Source organism: Myxocyprinus asiaticus, chromosome 32, assembly GCF_019703515.2.
Source record: "Myxocyprinus asiaticus isolate MX2 ecotype Aquarium Trade chromosome 32, UBuf_Myxa_2, whole genome shotgun sequence".
In the NCBI taxonomy this organism is placed as follows: domain Eukaryota; kingdom Metazoa; phylum Chordata; class Actinopteri; order Cypriniformes; family Catostomidae; genus Myxocyprinus; species Myxocyprinus asiaticus.
Window position 1 is genome coordinate 13,771,662 of NC_059375.1, and position 15,911 is coordinate 13,787,572.

The 15,911-nt window shown below is 36.7% G+C and overlaps 1 protein-coding gene across 4 annotated transcripts in view; it reads left to right on the top strand.

Moving 5' to 3' along the window:
* LOC127422777 (protein TANC2-like) overlaps positions 1-15,911 on the top strand; it is a 173,853-nt gene that overhangs the window by 116,547 nt on the left and 41,395 nt on the right. For all 4 annotated transcript variants that reach the window (XM_051666527.1, XM_051666528.1, XM_051666529.1 and 1 more), the window contains exons 5-7: positions 682-830; positions 5,533-5,695; positions 6,746-6,988. In XM_051666527.1, coding sequence (XP_051522487.1) covers positions 682-830; positions 5,533-5,695; positions 6,746-6,988 — 555 coding nt within the window. The remainder of the gene's footprint in view (positions 1-681; positions 831-5,532; positions 5,696-6,745; positions 6,989-15,911) is intronic.

Sequence of the window (15,911 nt, forward strand, 5' to 3'; positions counted from 1 at the left end):
CATCCATCCATTGTCTGTCTGTCTGTCTATATCTATCTGTCTGTCTGTCTGTCTGTCTATATCTATCTGTCTGTCTGTCTATCCATCTATCTATCATCTTTTGTCTGTCTGTCCATTTGTCTATCTATCTATCTATCTATCTATCTGTCTGTCCGTCCGTCCATCCATACCTTTGTCTGTCGTCTGGTTGTCTTTTCAAATCAGGCAAAGCTTCAAATTTATCCAAGTTTCTCTTGATATACTTGCCTTTTCTATTTCTCCCTGTGTCTGTTTCTGTCTCTCTCTCTCTCTCTCTCTCTCTCTCTCTCTCTCCTGTGGTTCTGTTAGCTGATTATATACCGCAGTGTGAGCTGGTTGATGTAGTTTGTGACTCTGTAAGTCTTGTTCCAGAGCATTCTCTATCAGCACATACTCTTGTAGCTGCAGTAGACCGCAGGGTGATTTTTATTGCTAAGAGAAGAAAGAGATTGATGTCACTGTGAGGGTGAGGTGTCATTTAAGATCTGTGGGAGATCAGTGTTGAATTGTTGAATTATAATATAGTTGATATCAGTAGTGGAAGACACAGAAGCTCATAATTAACATGTTTCTGCTCTGGTGAGCTACTTTTCTGGTTTCACTTTTCACTTCATTTAATTTTCTTTTTCTCTGTCTCTTTCTCTCTCTCCCACCTTCTATCAGGGGGGTTAGGTCCAGAGCTAGGCCCCCCTCCCTCCGTGGACGAGGCAGCAAACACGTTGATGACTCGCCTTGGCTTCCTACTGGGAGATAAAGTGAGCGAGAGGTCTCAAGGGCTGCAGTACAGCATGGAGGAGCCTGATGATGCACAGGTGAGATACTTAACCTCACCTCTGGCTATAAATACATACAGAGTGACTATTTGCACCCAGGTGTAAATACTAATAGCACCTGCAACACAGCACAGCTATTGGCACCCCTATAGTCTGGTGGTACCACAGAAATATACAACAAACTGGGATACAGTTGTCGCTGTAGTGGTGTGGGATGTAAAGACGATGTAAATGTGTATTTTCGTGCAAGCGACCCGGGTTCGATTCTGCATTTTGTCCCACTTTTTCCCATCTGGTTTCCTGTTTCCACTCTTAATATTTCCTTTTATACTACTTATAATAATAAATAAAATATAATATAAAGGTTGATTTCATCGCAGTGATTTGGTTATGGTGAATGACGGGGAGTGCAGAGAAGGGTTTGGCTCTGTGGCGCAGCATCACTTGTGTGTAGATTATATCACTCCTTTTGCAAAAGTCTCAGTAGACTAACCCATATGAAAATTAACCATGGTTTTTCGATAGTAATATTGTAGTAACCATGTTTTTTGCCTGGAACCATAGATTTGACACAATTAACCATAGTGTTGCTACAGTAATATGGTGTTAATATAGTAACCATGGTTAATTTTGTGGTTACTATGATTTTACATCAAAATACCATAGTGAAACTTAATTCTACATATGGTGCTACACAGACGTGCATGATCGCCACTATGTTGAGAACATATGACCAGCCAAATATTGTTGTGTTCAGTTTATCTCTATAATTCCTGTAATTTGACGCTTTCATTAGTGGAATAAATTAATGATGGCAAATTGCAAATTATTACAATGACATCGGTATCTGAGAATAATGTTTTTGTGTGATGCTGCGTCAAACATTTTTTTTTTATTCTCAGTGGTGATTCTTATTAGATTCTCCTTACTGTAATACAAGTTTTTACTTCATTACAGTAAAAATTACTGTAATACAATGTTTTTTATTTATTAGAATCAGCATAATTAAAGGCATCAGAACAAAAACTATGATGTATAAATGTTTTATTTTTTAATATTATTATAGTATCTTTAATATATATATATATATATTGCATTGTTGTAATGAGTATAGGTGAGTAAATGTGTTTAATTGTCATGAAAATAATGTCACAGTGTAAAAAATCTCAATGGTCCTTAAAATAGTCTTGTTCTTATTTTTCTTATTTCCTATTTCCTTCGTTTGATTTTGTGCTAAAATATAGCCCGGACATGATCTTGACAGATTATGTGAGATTCACTTCAGAAGAACTTTAAAGCCAAAAATTTGGGTTCCACACATTTCATATTCAAACCACAGTTATTTGAAGTGTCAGCTTTATTCAAAAATATCTTTCACTCTTGCAGTGAAGAGGCCACATTTGGAATTCAAATGAGTGTACCTCTAATTAGGGAATTACATAAATACTGCTACTTTGCTATTCCAATCTGTAGATACAGCATTTTTTAGAATGCAGTCGTTGTCTTTTCCCCATGTTTGCTTGCAGTGTTGAGCTTCGTCACAAGTCTAAGTGATTCCTCTACTCTGCAGCAGAAACTCTGCAGCAGAGATTTGTTAGTTACCTTTGAGTCCTCCATAGAGCAACTTGCCTGTTCTATGGGATTTATCTAATTAGATGCTTGTTGCACTCATTACGTTGGTGTAGTAGTGATAAAGTTGGTCTTATTCTTGTGAGACAATGAGTTAGCAGTAGCACCATGTCTAAAATCACAGATTTGAAAATATAGGGGCAATTCACTAAACATGCTGTACAGTACCAGCAAAATACAACCTAGCATTTAGAACCAACCCGCAAGAATGGGAATTGCACTGTGCAAAGTGTGTTCAGTACAGAGTTTTTGGGCACGTCAGCAGCGTTTCTTGATTTGCGTAATTCCTTTATTGAATCGTGTGCCATAACAATGCAGACAGTTAGTACATTTACATGCATTTTAAAAGTTTGATTTCAGTTGAACTAAAACAATAATTCGTCTTTTTACATTTTCATGTAAACTCTTTAGTCCTACCAATCCAATTTTTGTGAAGTTGGACTAACAGACCAAGATAATGCAATTGTAGCTCGGCTTCGTCCACCATGCATTCGTGCTAATCAGAACATGACTGGCCTCTGCATTGTGTTCAATATGATGAAGAAATATGGTTACGGACGCTATCAATGGGGGAATCACAAACCTGACTATTGATTTGATCTGTGATGTGTTTCAAGTTTAGCCAACATTTGAAAAGGGATCATTTTACAAACTTGGCAATTTCAATTGCAAATGATAAACATTTATCATGTAATATTGCTCTGACTGAAGCGGTGAATGCAGACTATATTTGAAAACAACTTTTTGCGGTTGTCGGACAAGGCAATGTTGCGATTTTAGTCTTAATTCAATCAATTTCTCACAGGTCAAATTCTGCAGGTTTAAAAGTGTTTTGGATGTTTTTTTCCATGGCCATTTTTGTTACGTCTGTAACACAAGTTCATTTCTGGATCTAAACTAGACTCTATCTGTATGGGTTTACGGTTATAGCTTACAAATAGTCTAAAATCTGGTCATGAATAATTTGTATGAGAAGTTAAATTTCAAGTTTAGATCGCAAAGGTCAAGTCTGTAATGCTGAAATTGCTGAGGAGATGCGCAACCTTAAATATTTGACTATGCATTGTGTCATGTACAGTGGCAAGAAAAAGTATGTGAACCCTTCATACATTAGCTGGTATTCTGCATTAATCTCATCTTCATCAAAGTCACAAGTATAGACAAACACAATGTGCTTAAGCTAACAACACACAAACAATGATAATATTTCATGTCTTTATTGAACACATCTCATTAAACAATAACAGGGCTGTGGAAAAAGTAAGTGAACTCTTGGATTTAATAACTGGTCAAACCTCCTTTGTCACCAATACCCTCAATCAAGCATTTCCGGTAGCTGTGGATTAGACCTGCACAATGTTCAGAAGGAATTTTGGACCATTCTTCCTTACAGAACTGCTTCAGCTCAGCCATATTCTTAGGATGTCTGGTGTGAATGGCTCTCTTGAGGTCATTCCAAAGCATCTCTATTGGTTAAGGTCTAGGCTCTGACTGGGCCACTCCAAAAGGTGGATTTTCTTTTTTTTAAGCCATTCTGTAGTGGATTTACTTCGATGTTTAAGGTCATTGTCCTGTTGCATCACCCAACTTCTACTGAGCTTCAGCTGGCGCACAGCCACCTTGACATTATCCTGTAAGATATCTTGAAAAACTTGGGAATTAATTTTTACCTCGATGATGGCAAGCAGTCCAGGCCCCAAAGCAGCAAAGCAGCCCCAAATCATGATGCTCCTTCCACGGTACTTCACCGTTGAGATGATGTTTTCAAGTTGGCATGCAGTGCCCTTTTTTATGCCATACGTAGTGCTGCATTTTCTTTCCAAACAATTCAACCTTTGATTCATTACTCCTTAAAACATTCTCGCAGTAGTTTTGTGGAGTGTCAAGGTGGTCTTTGGGAAACTTCAAGTGCGAAGCAATGTTTTTGTTAGAAAGCAGCGGCTTCCTTCGTGGTGTCCTGCCATGGACAAAATGCCTGTTTAATGTTTTCTGTATAGTAGACTAATGAACAGAGATGTTAACCAGTTCCAGTGATTTCTTCAAGTCTTAAGCGGTCACTTTAAGGTTCTTTTTTACCTCATTAAGTATTCTGCAGTGTGCCCTTTGAGTCATCTTTGCTGGACAGCCACTTCTAGGGAGAGTAGCCACAGTACTAAATCGTCTCCATTTATAGACAATTTGTCTAACTGTAGACAGATGAATATCTAAGCTCTTTAAGATAACTTTGTTACCCTTTGCAACTTTATGCAAAGTCAAACTAGCTCTAACCAACACCTCCAATCTTGTTTTATTTATTTGGATGCCATGTTTGCCAACTCCTGACTCTAATTAGCTTTTGTTGACGTCATTAGCCTAGGGGTTCGTTCATTTTTTCCATAGCACTGTGAACATTTAACGGGATGTGTTAAATAAAGACATTATAATTGTTTGTGTGTTGTTAGCTTAAGTATATTGTTGTTTGTCTGTGCTTATGACTTTGATGAAGATAAGATAACATTTAATGACCAATTAATGCAGAAAACCAGCTAATTCCAAAGGATTCACATATTTTGTCTTGCCACTGTATACTTGGACAGACAGAAAAAGACTGTAGCTCGACTACACAAAAACCTGCTGTAGCTCCATTATAACTACACATGTAAGTGTACTAAATGTGCACACATTTTTTTTTTTTACAATAAGCAGGTGTGACTCATTCGTAGAAAAACTGCAGAGAGAACTAGATTGCAAGAGTATCTTTCTTGGTACTCCAGAGATCTGTGTGTGCGTGTGTGTGTGTATACTGTCTCTTTGACCTTAAGCAGTTGTGAGTGTTTAAAAGGTGAGGTGCATTGCCTGTTGTGATGTTTGATGTTAATCGTGGGAGTGGGCAGATTAGCCATGTCATGCTTCATCATGTCCTGCCTGGGGCCTGAGTGCCCGCCTAACCTGAACTGACACCAGCTAAGCCTGCCACATAGCACCACAGTAGCCCCGTCTTTCAGCAACCAGCAGATGGGGAGGAGAGAGAGGGCTTCCTGCTGCAAGCCTGTGGACTTCCTGTGCTGATAGAGATGAATTGGTACAGTAAAAACAAAGGCACGCACTGAGAGCAAAGGTTTTTTTTGTGCAGGGTTTAGGAGCCAGTGGGAGGATGACTCCGTGTTCCACTCTGACCAGCAGTACCGCTTCTCCGCCCGCCTGCAGTCCCTGCTCCACACTCCCTCCAGCTGCTCCGGGACAGGCTGTCACCAGTCCCACATCCACCCTTGAGAGCAGAGACAGTGGCATTATCGGTGAGTGACAGACACACTTTCACATGAATATTCTCTTAAAAATAAAGATACACTGAATTATACATACAGTACACATATACAGTGGTGCCATTGGACACTTATAGGAAAAAAAAATTCATGCAAATTTGTTTAAGAACAGGGCTCAAATTCTAAGATTTAAGTACTTGACAGGAAATGACTGTCAAATGTATTAAAATATCAGTATCACAGATGAGATTTGAAAATTCTGGTCTGTTCTGTCACACTTAAAAATATATGAATGACATTATCATTATATAACAAAATATCAAACCAAGTGGCATTTATTTTAAAGCAGTGTTTCTCAACTGGTTTTGTTTCGGGACCCATATTTTACATTGGACATTAAGTGACAACCCAACATAGTAAAAACGTAACATGTATTTAATGGGTTGCATTTTCTTTTTATCTTGCATAGTTTTGTTCATGGTTTTCAAGTATAGGGGCATGCATTATTTTGCTGTGGAAGTCTTGGAGGTCCTTACTTTAAAGCCCTTTATGTACTTGCCCTTATATTTAAAGTGCAGTGTCATGTAAGCACAGGTAAGACCATGGATGGTTTCTCATTACCGTGGTTAGGTCAGTGTAGCCAGTCTTTTTGTAAAAAAAAAAAAAAATTTGATATAAATAAATTATAGTATTTGTTATGAAAAAATAGCAGCCTTTATCAACCAAAACTCCATTTCCATCATGTCTTTTTAATGTGAATGTGTTTTAAAAGTTCTTGAAGACTTTTTATTGCATTAAAGCTGTAACTTTATCACACATTTCTTAAGATAATGCACTTAAAGACAAGCTAACTGATTCTCACAAAAAAGACCTTGAACAGTTCTGTAAGAACTTAATTGTTGCAATCACTGTTCACACAGTATATTTCGATTCAACCGCTTGCAGGTTGCAGGGGAAATTATCTGCTCTAACTGAATTTTCTTTTGTGTGAAATTCACACAAAAAACACTGTAGATATGACTCGATGAGCTGGAATGTTCAGTTTTGACACCCTGCATTTGTTTTCGCATATTGCTATTCCAGCCACCCTGACCAGTTACTCAGAGCCCGCAGACAGGAGCGGGAAGCACAGCGATGGCTCTCGAGGCAGCAGCCTGAAGCTCTGGCACTCACACAGATCCATGCTAGACTCCAGTTTGTACCGCGTGGATGAGAACATGGCCGCCTCCACCTACAGCCTCAACAAGATCCCTGAGCCAAGCTCTGCCCACTATTCCTCTCACTCCACCCCCCTCTACCTCATGCCCCGCCCAAATTCTGTGGCAGGTGAGTTTTAAGCCCTGCCTCCTCCTTAAACCTCTGGCTGTGGATGTTTGTGGCACTTTCCATGGATAGGGTACAAAATAGGGCATGAAACAAAAACTACAAAAAGCATTATTTTTTTTAGACTTATTTCAACAAATTGAAATGACTTATTTCACCGTCAACCTCAGTCAAAAAACAAATGTTAATTGAGCCGTTATTTTCTATTCATTTTATATGTTACCAAAATATGACATATGTACTGTAAAATCCCTGATTTTAATTTTTTATTTTAATTTTTTGTTGATTTCTAGCAATAAACATTTTAAGTAACCAAGTTGCAAATTTAGCCTAAATTAAACACTCAGCAGCAGCTAGCTAGTTTGGGACCAAATGTTGGTGTATAATTATTGAAACATGTTTCCAATAAATTAAAGAAAAATACTTATTTCATCATTTTTCTTGCAATAACTTTGTATCAGTACAGCAAAAAATTTAAAAATTGAATAAATGGAAGAAGATTACTTACCACCATGCTTTAAAAAAAGAGTCCAATTATGTTACTTCTTAGGTGTCACAATTTAAAGGAATCCTATTTTTTTGTAAACGTTAAAGGGATAGTTCACCCAAAAATGAAAATTCTCTCATCATTTACTCACCCTCATGCCATCCCAGATGCGTTTGACTTTCTTTCTTCTGTTGAACACAAATAAAGATTTTAGAAGAATATTTCAGCTCTGTAGGTCCATACAATGCAAGTGAATGGTGGCCAGAAATTTGAAGGTCCAAAAAGCACACTGGAGTATTTAACTCCAGTGGTTAAATACATATCTTCAGAAGTAGGGTTGGGAACCAAAAACTGGTTCTTGATCAGAACCGGTTCCATTCTTTACAAAATACCGTAATCGGATGATCTTCGTGACTTTCGGTTCTGTTAACGGTTTCCCTATGTGAATGTTCCGCCGATGCGGCTGGAACACCGTACTGAAATACTCTTACATTGTTTCCAGCAGTGCTGCCCTCTACTGGTTGAAAAGCGTAAAACATACAAACAACTGACTCTAATGAGCCAGCTCTGTTGAATCTACAGCGCGAAACAGACTTCCGGTATGGTCTGATTCCCAAAAGAACAATTTAGATGAGCCGGTTCTTTTGAATCTACAGTGCGAAACATACAGCGCATCTGGTCTAGTCCGGTATAGTATTAATCTTACACTGATGTGCAAGTTATGAATGTCCAACTGCACAAGAACTATTGAAGTCTTACAAGCTTGAAGTACAACATTAGACAACAGAACACAGTCTTAACTGTCTCTGGAACTGTTACTGTTATTTCATGTGACTTTAGACCTGTGAGACTTTAATCAAGCAGTGCATTTACTGACTGGTTGTTCATATGACAGTGTTTAATTAAAGATACACAAGTTTTGTAATACAAGGATATATATATATATATATATATATATATATATATATATATATATATATATATATATATATATATATATATATATTTTTTTTTTTTTTTTTTTTTTTTTTTTAAATGAATGAATGAAATATGCCATCACATTTCTTGTTTGTTTAGATACAGTCCAGATATAGCCTAGTTAGGATCAATTATTGGATTAGATATATGTCTCTAAAAAGTCAGCAAACACAACTTTTACAAGAATTGTATTAAATTTGATTTGTTACATCTGCTGTGTTGAAATCTTAAAGGATCTCATCATTTGGCAACAGACTGCAGAGGAGAGTAAATCCAATAAGAATTGGATTTCTCATTTTCAAATAATTCTTCCTCAAAAGTACTAAAAGAACTACTGGAATCGTTACTGGAACCGTTAAGCAACCGGAATCGTTAAGAGGAATCGGAATCGGAACCTGAATCGTTAAATTCCTAAGGATTCCCATTTCTGTTCAGAAGCAATATGAAAGGTGTGGGTGAGAAACAGATAAATATTTATGTTTTTTTTCTTCTCCTCCCTGCCCAGTTGGTGGCGATGAAAGAATGCGAATGAAAGTGAAAGTGGAGATTTATAGTAAAAAAGGACTTAAATATTGATCTGTTTCTCACCCACCCACACCTATCATATCGCTTCTGAAGATATGGATTAAACCACTGGAGTCTTATAGATTACTTTTATGCTTCCTTTATGTGCTTTTTGGAGCTTCAAAGTTCACTTGCATTGTATGGACGTACAGAGCTGAGATATTCTTCTAAAAATCTTCATTTGTGTTCAGCAGAAGAAAGAAAGTCATACACATCACAGGTGGCATGAGGGTGACTAAATGATGAGAGAATTTTTTATTTTTGGGTGAACTATCCCTTAAATTTTATATTAGATAATACATTTAACAGTTAACTTATCTAACAGTTTTCACAACAAAGAACATGGGAATTGTGCCTCCAAAATGTAACATTCACGGAAAGAGTTTTGTTTATTGTTGTGCATCTCATTTTATCAATCATCATGATAGTGCTTTCCTGTTGAGGCACTCAATTCACATAACATTGCCGCTCCTTGGGGAACAGCTTCCTGTGGCAAATCTCAAACACACAACAAAATATGTATTTAAGTCTGCTAAAACATGTCCTGGTCAATGCACTCCAATCCAATAACACCATTACAGCTTGACAAATACGTTTCCCTCTCTTCAAAGCCATTTCACCTTAACTCAATCATACAAGTATGTTTGCTTACAGCCACTCAGCACCATCAAATTGCAATTAGTGAAGAAAGCAGTCCAGGTCGTGGACTATATGTTTTCCAGCTATATATGCAGTGCCGGGGTGGCGTTAACAGGAGATAAGAGGCGGTGATGATAATGATGAGCCTTCTCCCTAAAGTAAATGCTAAATCTGTCTGATGATGTTAATATGTCTCTTACTTAACACAGCGCCTCTTCATTGCTAGGTGATTGTGTTATTGTCCAAGTAATCAGCATTGTTGTATTTATGAGAAGAGCTGTTTATAAGAGAGAGAGAGTAATGACTTAAAGAAAAGTGGCTCTCAAAAGGGCAAGTGATATAAAAGATTACTTGTTAATAGAGAAAGTGGGTGGCATTCATGCTTAGTAATCATGAATGATGCAGTTGCACCCAACTCTGGTGGCGGCATTAATCGTATAGCAAATCTGACTGCAGCGTGCTGTTTGAAACGACCTGGAAAATATACAAAGGGAATTCACTGATGATTTTATGAATTATTTTATTAGTGGTTTATTTTCATGCGCTGTCTGTGTTGTTGTAGCTCCCCTTTCGCTAAAGGAATTATGCAAATTAGGCACAAAAATGCCCCATGTGAATTGCAAAATTCTCGATCTTGCAGGTTAACATGGCATATTTTGCAGGGACAACAACATTGCTCCACCACTGCGATCCAGACACCTGAATCGGCTCTTTAAAAAGCCAAAAGTGATTGAATTTGATTGAAATCTATTTACCACCTCATGAAAGGAGGTAAACCTAGAAAGGAGGTATGTATGCTAAAAAGAATGACAATTACTCAATTTTAATACTCATGACACTGCACTATACCAGCGCATTTGTTAAACTGGATTGGAGGTGTTTCATGAATGCACTCAGCCCCACCTGCTAAAATACAGAAAAATTGCATTTATTTATTGAGTGATTTCACCACACAGTGTGATTGAAAGATGCAGTAGCTACTCTTTTTATTCTGCCAAAATGTCTACCATTAAAACCAAAGGAGGAATAACATCAAAATTCTGGAAATATATTCAGCACATTAGTTGGTCTAGGTCACAGACAGCGGTGATTGTTTCTTCAGTGGGGGCAGTGCTGGTAGTAATTGTGGGAGCAGATGTTCTCATTAAACATGTATCGTAACTTGTCTTTTACATCAGTCGGCAAGAATCACAATGAGATAAATCTCCATGGTGGCCGCCTGGATGTCTTTTCTATGCTCAGCCTGAAATAACGCAGGGTTTATCTAATACTATTTGAGCGAGCTGAAGTAAAACAGAAGTGTGTTTGTGGATACCCATCGGATTAAAAGAGGAGAGAGAACAAGGTACTGTTGTGACGTGAAACAGTGCAGCACTTTTATTTGGAGAAACCAGAGATTAAGAAAGATGTTTAGGGGGAAATAAAGAAAGATTGAAAAGACAGATTTCTAAAGCTATTTTTATTTGAGTAAAATGTGCTCGAAATGTGGTAAAAATGAAATGGATATTGTTCTTACATTTATTTTTAGTAAATTGTTACATCAAACAGTACATCTGACATCATTCTAAAAAAGGAATTTTCTTTATTTTCTTTATGTAACTACTGTATGTATTTCAACAATTTAGTTGAATGATTGAATAACTGAATACAAACTACAGACAAATAAAATAACAAAATCCCAGTCAAAGAGATCCATCTGAAAGGTAAAATTATTCTAGAAACTATATACTGTTCAGGCCTATGAATCTATACATATTATGTACATCTAAAACATGGAATTATTTAACAATAACTCCATAAATGAAACATAATAATTAATAATTACATTAAATACGTTGTCAAGATAAAGTACTTAAACCCTTTGGAATTTCTGGTATTCTTCATTAATTGATCACAAAATGTGATCTCATCTTCATCAAAGTCACAATTATAGACAAACACAATGTGCTTAAGCTAGCAACACGCAAACAATTATAATCTTACATGTTTTTGTTGAACACATCCCATTAAACATTCACAGCGCTGTGGAAAAAGTAAGTGAACCTTTGGATTTAATAACTGGTCACTCCTCATTTGGCAGCAATAACCTCAACCAAGTGTTTCCAATAGCTGTCGATTAGACCTGCACAACGTTCAGAAGGAATTTTGGACCATTCTTCCTTATAGAACTGCTTGGGTTCTTTTTTACATCATTGAGCATTCTGTGGTGTGCCCTTTGAGTTATCTTGGCTGGACGGCCACTTCTAGGGAGAGTAGCAACAGAACTAAATCGTCTCCATTTATAGACAATTTGTCTAACTGTGGACAGATGAAAATCTAAGCTCTTCGAGATAGTTTTGTAAACCTTTCCAGCTTTATGCAGAGCAACAATTCTTGATCGAAGGTCTTCTGAGATCTTTTTTGCGAGGCATATTCCACATCAGCAGATGCTTCTTGTGAATAGCAAACTCAAAATGTTTGAGTGCTTTTTATAAGTCAAAGTAGTTATAACCCTCACCTCCAATCTCATTTAATTAATTGGATGCCGGATTTGTCAATGCCTGACTCTAATTAGCTTTTGTTGACATCATTAGCCTAGGGGTTCACATACTTTTTTCCCAACCCACTTTGTGAATGTTTATACAAAATTACAAATTTATACATAAATGCAGGGAATTCCAAAGGGTTCACATACTTATTCTTGCCACTGTAATAATGACACCAGAAACAACATGCCACTGGGGGCCTTTAGCCCCAATTCTGAAGGTCAAGTTCAAATTTCCCCAAGGGTCTAACTTAACCATTTCACTTCAGAATAAAAACATTTTTTACTCCACAGATCTAAATACATTACCACTGATCCTACGTAAACAAACAGACATAAAAAACTTTTAATATTAGAATATCACAGATCACTACTTTCCAATGACACTAAATTAGATCAATTAACCTTAAAAAAGTTCTGATGGAATACATCTCACAGATGTTGATATTCAGGTTAAATGTTGAAGTGCCGAAATTTTTTCAAACAAAAATTTATTTGGCCACATCCACACTAATCCATTTTCATTTAAAAAACATCATAGTTTTCCAAAGTATGCGGTAATGGAGTGCATTTTTGAGACGCTCCGTTTTCATTGGAGGACGAATGTGGATGAGAGGCATAAACGTAGCAAAATGAATGCGTTTTCAAGCGAAACTGTTGTAGTCTGGATGTGGCCTTAGAGAATACTGAAATACTATCACACCAAATGATTTAAGAAGTAATTAATCAAAGAGAGGACAGAGAAATATTGAAGAGGAGGATGGTGGAAACAAATGACAGTGGTGAGGTAAGGGATTATGGGTGAGAAATGGAAGCAGAGAAATGAAGATACAATGAAAGGAGAGGGGAGTTGGGTGCAGAAGAATGCTGGCTTTGGATTGACTGAGCTCCCATGGTGGAGGAGATCAAAGCTGCAGGCTTTAACCAGCTCAAACCCCTCGAGCACACTGCCAGTTTCTCATCTGCACAGAGAGGAGAAAGAGACTGGGGAGCTGAAGAAGTGTGAATAGAAATGCAGCAGTATTTAGAGGGTAGATTATGTAATGTTGTAGAGGTGTTGTGTTGTGTGTAGTTGAAAAGAGATACTGAACATATTCTGAAGACATGATAATGTACTAATTAGAGGTTTCTAGAAGAGAATGTAAAGAAAAAATGAAAGCCAATAGGATGGGGGAAAGGTATGATGTAACGTTCTTAAAGGGATTATTCACCCAAAAACAACCTCACATTGTTTCTAACCTGTATGACTTTTATTCCCCAGTGGAACACAAAAGGAGATGCACAGCAGAATGTCTTAGATGTTGTTTTCCAAACACTGAAATTGAATGAGGACTGGGACTGCCAAGCTCCAAAAATGACAAGCACCATTAAATATTATTATCATCAAGTATTCTGAAGTCATATGTAGCTTTTTGGGAGGAACAAACTGAAAATTAAATTGTTATTCCAAAATGAAATCATCGTTAAATTTCGCATACATTCAAGATGGCTCAAGCCGCATCATGTCAGATTGGACTTCATTGATGAGACGCATGAGAACCAATGATGTGACGCATGATGAACCGCCATGTTTGAATGTACATGAACACAAATATGATTTCACTGAAAAAAAATGGTCTTGTATTTTTATCTTGTTTTCCAGTTAAAAAAAAAAACTTTAAAACAAGATACATTTAGTTGAGAAGCAAAATTACATAAGATATTAAGTTTTGAGAGAAATCTAGCCACATTTATTGAGGTTTTTGCTCAAAACAAGAATAAAAAACTATTTTCCAATGAGTTAAGAAAAATAAACTTTCCCTTTTGAAGTACTTTCCCTTTTCTTTCATACGTTTTTGTTTGTTTATTTGTTTTTAGCATAAACTTCACTGACATTTGTTAGATTTCTTTTTGGTTCTCAAGTTGTTGTGTTGTGTTTTAAGCGTGTTAAGATATTTATTTATTTTTATTTTTTATTTTACAGGGTTGAGAGCGACTTCAGAATACTTAGAATATAGCGCATGAGTCATTTGTACAATTTTATGGTGCTTTTTCATTTTATTATTTTGGAGCTTGACAGTCCGTCCCCAATCACTTTCATTGTCTTTAAAAGAACAGCCTGTGCGTTCTACCTGTTCCACATAAGAACAAAAGTCACTCAGGTTTGGAACAGCATGAGAAAGAGTAAACGATGACAGAATTTTCATTTTTTTGGTGAAACTCAAGGTAAACTAGGCCAGGCTGTGTTCCCTGGCTGGACTAATTTCTGTTGTATTTGTATTTATTTTGACTGTGTAATGAGGGTCTATCTAGTCCAATAAGAGCAGCTCAACCTGACTCAGCTTTACTGTAGTGTACTGGAAGGCAATCGTGAGAATGGAACGTCAGTAATTCCCTTCTACAGCTGCTGTAATTGCTTGTTTTCTAGTCTCACTGCATGTCTCACACCATACAGATCCTGATTGCCCATGAGTGTGCATTGCACACTGTGGCATTGCACACACACAAACACGCTAGCGCACACACACTTATTCACATACTCAAACTCAATTTCAAAATATTATCTCAGAACAAGGCTATCTTGTCACATATAGGCAAAGCACACAGATAACCAACCTAAAATCAATTTCAAAGTGATTCTTTTTTTTGGAGAAAACTTTCTATTCCATCTGATGCATTCACAATAAGACATCATTTTGGGAGAAGCTCTGAGCACTGTGGAATATGGTGTAGCTGTCATAAATAACAACTGAACTGAAAATAACACAACTTTCCTTTCAAAAATCCAGAAATATCCCTCACAGAAAAGTGCAGACCTGTGATGTGTTCACACAGGATTTGAGTTACAGTAGTGACTTGGCCTGTTGCGAATATTACATAATAATTAGGGATGTGCAAAACTGCCAATTTTCATAATCGAATAGTCTGTGTTAAGGAACCCTTAAAAGTATATTTAGACTCCGTTATGTTCATGTGACCCCAATCAAAGGTGTTTCAGAGGGATATACGGATGCTTAACGCAGCACTTCAACATGGTAACTAAAGGATATTCAACAAATAAATTGGCTTAATAACTATAACAAGAAAGTAAGAAAAGTAAGAAATAAGGAAGGATCCGATACAGAGTCGCACAAAACAATTTATGCGCATCCTGAACGCAGAATGACGCACTTAAATGCAACCGGAGTGCAGAGGTGGACAAAGTACACAACTCCATTACTTGAGTGAAAGTACAGATACTACTGGTCAAATATTACTCCATTACAAGTGAAAATTGTAAAGACAGATTTTTACTTAAGTAAAAGTACAGAAGTACTTGGTTTTAAAAGTACTTAAGTATCAAAAGTACATTTCCTTTTTTATGTCAACACATTGTTTTATTGTTGCATTGTTGTATGAAATACTTACAATAACCTACTGAATACACTGACTAAGTTCTGGATAAACTGAGAATCACAATGTTTTTGTTTCAAATAAAGATCATGATTCTCCCATGATTCTGAACGTCAACTAAAGAAAATAACATGTAATTTACTAGAGGTTCTGCCAAAATATGAATTGCTGCAGTCTATTTAAAAATGTTTAATTGATTTGAATGAATAATTAAAGAAAAATCTGTTTGAATGATTCAATGACTCACTCAAATACTTCACTTGTTTCATTACTGGATGAATCAGCATTTTTGAACGAATCTCTTGAATGAATGATTCAATGACAATGTAATCGGTACAATCATTATTTCAAGAGTCAAGTTA